General features: G+C 50.9%; 1 protein-coding gene across 1 annotated transcript; it reads left to right on the top strand.

Moving 5' to 3' along the window:
• The first annotated feature begins 141 nt into the window (after positions 1-141).
• On the top strand, positions 142-6,621 carry LOC122391733 (protein RFT1 homolog). Its single transcript, XM_043385950.1, has 9 exons — positions 142-160; positions 878-963; positions 1,290-1,406; positions 1,889-2,078; positions 2,402-2,629; positions 3,295-3,545; positions 3,795-3,923; positions 4,436-4,572; positions 5,778-6,621. The coding sequence occupies exons 4-9, from the start codon at positions 2,007-2,009 to the stop codon at positions 5,912-5,914; spliced, it is 954 nt and encodes a 317-aa protein (XP_043241885.1). The 5' UTR covers positions 142-160; positions 878-963; positions 1,290-1,406; positions 1,889-2,006; the 3' UTR covers positions 5,915-6,621.
• Positions 6,622-6,966: the final 345 nt, after the last annotated feature.

Below are 6,966 nucleotides of genomic sequence, written 5' to 3'. Positions count from 1 at the left end.
TGTGGTGGTTCTGTTCGAAGGCCTATACAGATGGTGTTTGCGCAAAATTTCTAACGGAAAATCACCGACTATTTAGTGTCGACAGCTGCATATTAACTTTTTGAACACGCCTTCATCACTGCTTGTTTATTGGCTGTCTGTGGTATTGGGCTGTGTGGCTGTAGGTATATACCGTGTGTTGCTGGGTGATTGTGATAATATTTTGATGATTAACCTTTTCATTCAGCGGTAGAGACCCACAAGTTGACTCCATTATAAATATTGTCTCTTTATCATGAAACAGACTCAGAAACCTTGGCATGAATGCTCTCAGGCTCTCAAGAGAATGTTGAAATTCAGGTCTCAAAAGATTAAAATTACAATAATGAAATGTTTCACCTACCTTCCAAGCCATAAACACTCATACTGGTACTGGATGGAACTTAAAATAAAAAACAGGGGTGGATAATTAGGGGTTTGAAGCACCCCCTGGGATTTTCCACCAATGAAGTACCTACCTGTATGCTGCAGAGACCAGGGCCCTGTTTCACCGTTGATAGCAGCACGCTACTATCAAATTGCGCGAGCTGACGTAATGTGATGAGGTCACACTAATGACGTTTCGTGTAATCCGTGAGCTGCGTTTGGAACAGAGTTGCTGTTTCGTTGAATGCGATGTGTTTGATCGCACGGCCGTGAAGCTGTTGGCAGCAATATTTGATGACATCACACAGATTGACGGTGTCATGGTTTGCTGATGTTTCCATGGAAACCCAATTTGACACGTGTGATAGCAGCGTGCTGCTATCACCGGTGAAACAGGGCCCAGAATAGCATGGTCTGTGTTGCACATATTGATGCTGAAGCTATACCTACCTACCTATCAAATGTCTTTCAGATAACCTACCGAGTGTTCACATTCATCACAAATGCAGTCATTCTCCGGTATATTACATCTGATGTCCTGGGCATCATCAATGTCAGGTATGCACCCTTTACTTTTTTCCTATCATGCATCAGTGATGCATCCAATGTCTGAGTTCCTAAGTAGAACATATGCTATTTTCTCACCAGAACTGTAGTGTGTACTCCATAAGAAAAATGCTAATTTTTCGTATGTTTCTAGTTGAACAGAGTTTGCTCTTATTTTCTAGTTATTGTATAAAATGAAGTAATATACGGTTATCTTCATAAGCATGTACCGAATTACCTGTTCCTTTTGACTGACATTCAGTTCTTTATTTAAGTGTAGTTTTAAAGTAGGTAAATCAATTCTGTTCAAAGTTCTGAAGCCCTAGTCTGCTTCCCAGGCTGGCTCTACTCTACTCGACTGACACCTTTGTCAGTGTGGAGGCTTTCCGTCGGGCGGCGCTGGGCGTGACAGAGAGCAGCACGTGGCGCCAGGCCATCAACTTGGTGTGGCTCAGGTACATCGTTCCGGTCCGGACATCAGTTTAACTCGAAATGGTCACAGCTGTTGGGAGAAGCTGCATATCGGCAGTTCCCAGCAAGAACATCCCAAGTGTTAAATTTTCGAAACTGTGATTTTCATACCATTCGACTCAGCTCGACGAGCTGAGTCGAATGGTATAGAAATCTCAATTTCAAAAATTTGACACTTAGGATGTGCTTGCTGGGAACTGTCGATATAGGTACCTACTTCAAAAACAGGTGTTGTTGTGGAATGTGGACTGTGGAGGCAGTCAATGGGTAGCAGCTAATCGGCACAGTTCTGTTGAGTAGTAGTGGTTTTAAATGGTCATTGCCTCGATAAATGACGTTTATTTCTTCAGATGTGGGGATCGTCATAGGCACATAAGTATGTAATGTTTTATTGCCAGTGAATTGAGTGTATTATAAAAGAGCAGTGTTGTAATTGCCTCTGACTGACGCCCCGCTCCCCTGTTAGCGTGCCCGTGTCAGCGGCGGTGTCGGCGGCGCTGGCCGGCCTCTGGCTGCACGCGCTCAGCCAGCCGGCGCCCGAGGTGACCTCAGAGTACCGTCTGGGCGTGTGGGTCACCGCGGCCATGGTTGTACTGGAGACGGCCGCCCAGCCGCTGGTCATCCTGGCGCAGGCCATGCTCTTTGTCAAATTGAAGGTGAATGACGGCGGTGGGGTGACGCAGAGGAGAGGAACAGGGTGTCAGGGGAAAATATTTGAGGCGCGTCGGTTCCCCGATGACTCTGCTCGACTGCTATATGCTCGATGACTCTGCTATATCAGTGAAATTATATCCGAAGCTCAAATCGCCTGCTGCGACAGTCGTTTGCGGATCGTCGATCGTTCACACCGCGTTAATGTACTGTATTCTCCCTACCTTGCTGGCATATGTGGATTATCTCTGACTCTCTTATCGTCTTCTCGCCCCTCCCCATCTCCTCTCACCACTCTCTCACCCACCCGCTCTCCCTCTCTCCCAAGGTGGTAGCCGACATGGTCACTCTGTGCAGTCGGGTGGCGCTCAAAGCCTGGCTGATCGCCCTGTACCCGTCCCACGCCATCTGGGCCTACTGTGTGGGCCACGCGGTCAGCTCCGCTCTCCTCGTGGTCATCTATTACGGCACCCTGCTCTGGCACGTCCGCTCACCGGATAACTGTCTACCGGTGAAGTCGGCGAGCGAGCTGGGACCCAGACTGGTGCCGGGACAGGTGAGGCCAGTGAACTACATATTTGTAAAGGGGCGGGGTTTCAAATGTAGTCAAGCGTTTTCGCGGTCATAGTGGTTTCTTTTGGCCAAGTCGTCGCATTCTTCGTTTCATTTAGCTAGAACTTTAGGTCTAAGGCCTCTTAGACTGCAGTCAAACGGTATTAAGACCTACCTGTGTTACAGACAGCTCACGGCAGCGCTGGTTCGAGTATCCTCAGAAATAGAGCCAAAGTTGTGCTGCCACGTTTTCCCAGCAACCGCGTCTGCCTCTAACATTTCCTGTCGCGACGGTGGCGATGTGACCCGTGCTGCCATCTCTCTTCACTGATCAGTAATACCTCTCCACAAGTAAGCACACACTCCTCTGATATTAGCCAATTATACTCGTAGCTACTCTTCATCTCCGCTATAAGTCCTTACTGCCAGTCGTTGTGATCTTCATCTTGGTGTCTTTTTTTGTCATTCGGTTTGTTTTGTTGCCCAGCTTCTATCCTTCTGGCCATCTCTCCCCTTCTCGCCAGTCACTGGAAGGGGACAGTTTGGCACCTCTCCTCCAGCTGGTGCCTGACAGCTCCCTCCCCCTCCAGCCGGTGTCTGCGGTGGCGGGCCGGGTGCTACACGACCTACTCCGCGCTATGAGTCTGACCCTACCCCCTCTTCCTCCAGCCGGTGTCTGCCGCGGGGGGCCGGGTTCTGCACGACCTGCTGCGCGCCATGAGCCTGCTCTGTCTGGTTGCCGTCACGTTCGGCTGGAGCTACTCCCACCTGCTGCTGCGGCTGTACGGAGGCGCCCTGCTGACCGCCGGTCCGGCCGTCAGTCTGCTGCGCGCCCAGTGCGCCTACGTGCTCCTACTGGCGGTGAACGGAGTGCTGGAGTGCTACACGTTCGCAGTGATGCGCCAGGAACAGATCAATGGGTAAGTGCCGTGGAGGGTTTATGGAAGGCAGTCGGGAAATGGTCGGGGCTTAGTAAGGAGTGAGGTAAATTAGTCGGTAGAGGCTGAGCGGATTAGGAAATGACGTTCTCATGTTGGTTTTTGTTGTTAGACTGCCTTTTGCGGCTAAAGGCGAAGTGGAAAGGCTGGCCAGTCGTGTCGATAAAGTGAAGCTAGGAACGTTACTATCGGGCGCTTTGACAGGTGTTGTGGCGTTTTCCGGTGTTTCAGGTATAACCGGAAGATGGTGCTGCTATCTGTGATATTCGTCATCTCGACAGGGATCTTTACTAGGCTATTCGGCGGGGTTGGATTGATCCTCGCCAACTGCGTCAATATGCTGACCAGGATATACGTTTGGTGAGTTTTTGTGTTTTTGAATAGATTTGATTTGTCCTAATTGGTCTAATTATTTACATCATTATCCAATCTGTCATGGATAGTCAATATCACGCTTTATTCGCCGATCTCGATATACTTGGATCTCGTTACTTCACCCGTCCATCGACTGATACGAATGTCTGCTGTCCCCAATAGTGTCCTGTACCCCTCTCAATTCTCATCCCGTGCCCTCCCCGTATGCTGCTGGTTCCCGATACAGTGTCCCGTGCCACTCTCAACCATCATGTCTTCGTCCCATTTTCTGCTGCTGCTGCCCGCTCGCCCCGTCCAGTGTGTTGCTGGCGCTTGATGCAGTGTCCCGTACCCCTTTCACCCTGTCCCCACCCCGTGTGTCGCTGATGCCCGATACAGTGTCCCGTACCTCTCTCGTATGTATGTATTGTATGTATTACCTTCATGGACAATCCACGCGGGGCGTGGCGATTACAGTCCGATTACTCTCACCCTGTCCCCGCCCCGTGTGTCGCCAGTTACCGGTTCGTGGCCGGTCTGCCGCTGGAGCCGGCGGTGTCCGTGCCGCCGCTGCTCGGTCTCCGCCCGCCGCCCGCCGTGGCTGCCGCGCTGGTGACCGCCGGCCTGCTGGCAGCCGGCTCCGAGAGCTGGCTGTATAGTCTCTCTTGAAAGTATCGCGTCCTGGGCTGCGGCGGCTCAGCGAACTATTCCATTCAGTTTGAGGACCCCAGTAGGGAGGTCATGGCCTGTATCATAAAAAGTACGCTGTAACACGATTTCACGCCAGCGGTAGAAGGAAAATTGCTATATGACGCAGGCCCCAGCGGCTGACAACTGGGTCAAAACAGGCGGAGGCCGGCCAAAGGTCATGCTCGTATCGCTCTCCCTTGACCCCGTCCACCGCCCCAGGCGGATACCGGTGCCTCTTGGGCTCACCAGCCGGACGCTCATTGGTGTGCCTTTCTGGGCGCCAATCACTCAGTGTGCGTGACGCGTAAAATCACAACGAAGCGAAGTTCCGCCATAACCCCAGTGGCGGATCCAGGGGAGGGCAAATAGGGCAATTGCCCTCCACAAAGGACATCATTTTTAACATTACGTCTATGGCAGTGCATGAAAAGAGACAATAAATTGTGATGGTTTGCCCCTCCCAAAACTTTGGGTTGGATCCGCCTATACATAACCCTTACTGTAATGAGGCCTTCTGAATGACGTAAACAGGTCATGCGGGGTGTGGGGGGGGGGGGAGGAAGCCTGGCATCAAATAAGTTTTTAAAAAGAACATGGCTGAACAGCATTATTTTTTCTTTTTTGTCGCCGTTCGTTAACCGGCTCATTAAAAAGAGAGAACTTCAAATATAAGACTAAATGGCTAGACAGCGAATTGGCGAACTGGCTAGAGAGATAATTCTTGTTTTTGAATCCGCTTACGAGTGCATGTGCAAGCACGGATGCATTCTGTTAGCGGGTGCAACAGATGATTTTTTAGGTATATGCGCACGAGTTTCCGGATTTTACCCCCCCCCCCCCCAAAAAAAAAATGTGACAGTCGTGCCGATGACGAGTCAAATTGCTAACTTTGCAATGAAACAAATCTCAACAAATCCTCTGCGAGTAGGGTGGCCTCCGTTGACCACATGCTTAGCTACCATCACAAGTAACCGGATGGCGACTGCCACCCCCCCCCCCCATCCCTCCGCAGTCCGCAACCACTTCCCTCGGCCCGCTGCGCCGGCTGCCTCCGCGTGTCAGGCTTCGGTCAGTGCTACCAGCGCGGCGGCTCTCAAACCTTTCCGCTCAACCGCGGCTGGGACAGGTGGCGCCTTCCTTCGGAGTCGCGATACTTTCAAGAGAGACTATACCCCAGCTCCGCCGCCGCCCATGTGGCTGTGGGCGCGCTCTGTGGGGCCGCCGTGGTGGCCGCGGCAGTGTACAGCGAGCCCCGCCTCCTCCAGGCGGTCAAGGAGCGGGTCGGGGATAAACTGAAGCGCAGCTAGCGGGGAGTGCTACTCACATGGTCACGCAGGGAATAGGGGTTGTTTTGTTGTGATATTTATGTGCATTTTGGGTTGAATATACACCGTGCCTGTCAGTAGAGTGGATCTATTAATTTTAAGACTGGTGCGACTGCAGGGGGCGTTGAGGCTATCGGCCATTTGAGAGCTGGACAGTGCTTGAAAGCAACTTCCTACCGATGAATTTTGGCATTCAGATCCTAATTATAGCCATTTGTGATGAACGATGGCGATGCAGGGGACGGCAGGGGAGGTGAAGGGATGGCACCTCCCTGGAGCTTATGGTAATCGCGGAAGCCCATTACCGTTTACCACCACTGCATAGCCAAAGTGGTAAGACCGGAGAGACGCGATCAGGCCGGATTGCCAGTTGTCGATTCCTCTATCGTTGTAGAGGTCGCTTGCAAAGTGAGATGACTGCTTTTCGTAGAGGGCGGTAAAATCGTGGCCGGTTAGCGTCTGGTGGGGCTTGTAGGCTAATGATGGGCACGACCGGGTGCTGTATGCTATGTGTGGTGACAGCGGCGTTCCTGAGCGTAGGGTGTATCTCTTGCTCTGAAGTCCAGAAGTCCTTATCGTTCTTGTGCATTCACTTTGTCAGTGCCTGATGTCAGTGTCAGTGTTTGTCAGTGTTTCATTCTGTAGCAGACATGCAGTCATATTTGGTTAAATAGAACCTTGCAGTCTGAGGCAGTCTTTTCATTACAGTACCTCATTACAGCGTCTCATTCATTGCAGTTCAATATTTAGAAATGCAAGACATTACACATTAGGGCCGATCGGGCATAGAAATACAAAACAACAGTATACGCTCGCTGGCTATTATTCTGAGACTCAGCATTGAACCTGCCATCACTACAATACAGGAGGCGACAGGTGTAGAGGTGATGTCATACTCATTTATCAAGTTCTGCTGACTTGACCCACAAGTTGACTCCATTATAAATATTGTCTCTTTATCATGAAACAGACTCAGAAACCTTGGCATGAATGCTCTCAGGCTCTCAAGAGAATGTTGAAACTCAGGTCTCAAA

This window comes from Amphibalanus amphitrite, unplaced genomic scaffold, assembly GCF_019059575.1.
Source record: "Amphibalanus amphitrite isolate SeventyFive unplaced genomic scaffold, NRLGWU_Aamphi_draft 000451F_arrow, whole genome shotgun sequence".
NCBI classification, from domain to species: Eukaryota; Metazoa; Arthropoda; class Thecostraca; order Balanomorpha; family Balanidae; genus Amphibalanus; species Amphibalanus amphitrite.
This window is presented reverse-complemented; position numbering and strand designations above follow the sequence as displayed.

Excerpts from the sequence above, each read along its gene's own strand:
- LOC122391733 (XM_043385950.1), top strand. The coding sequence starts at position 2,007 with ATGGTTGTACTGGAGACGGCCGCCCAGCCGCTGGTCATCCTGGCGCAG. Across the intron at positions 2,630-3,294 it reads CCAGACTGGTGCCGGGACAG|CCGGTGTCTGCCGCGGGGGG; the intron begins GTGAGGCCAGTG and ends CTCTTCCTCCAG. Across the intron at positions 4,573-5,777 it reads CGGCTCCGAGAGCTGGCTGT|ACCCCAGCTCCGCCGCCGCC; the intron begins ATAGTCTCTCTT and ends AAGAGAGACTAT.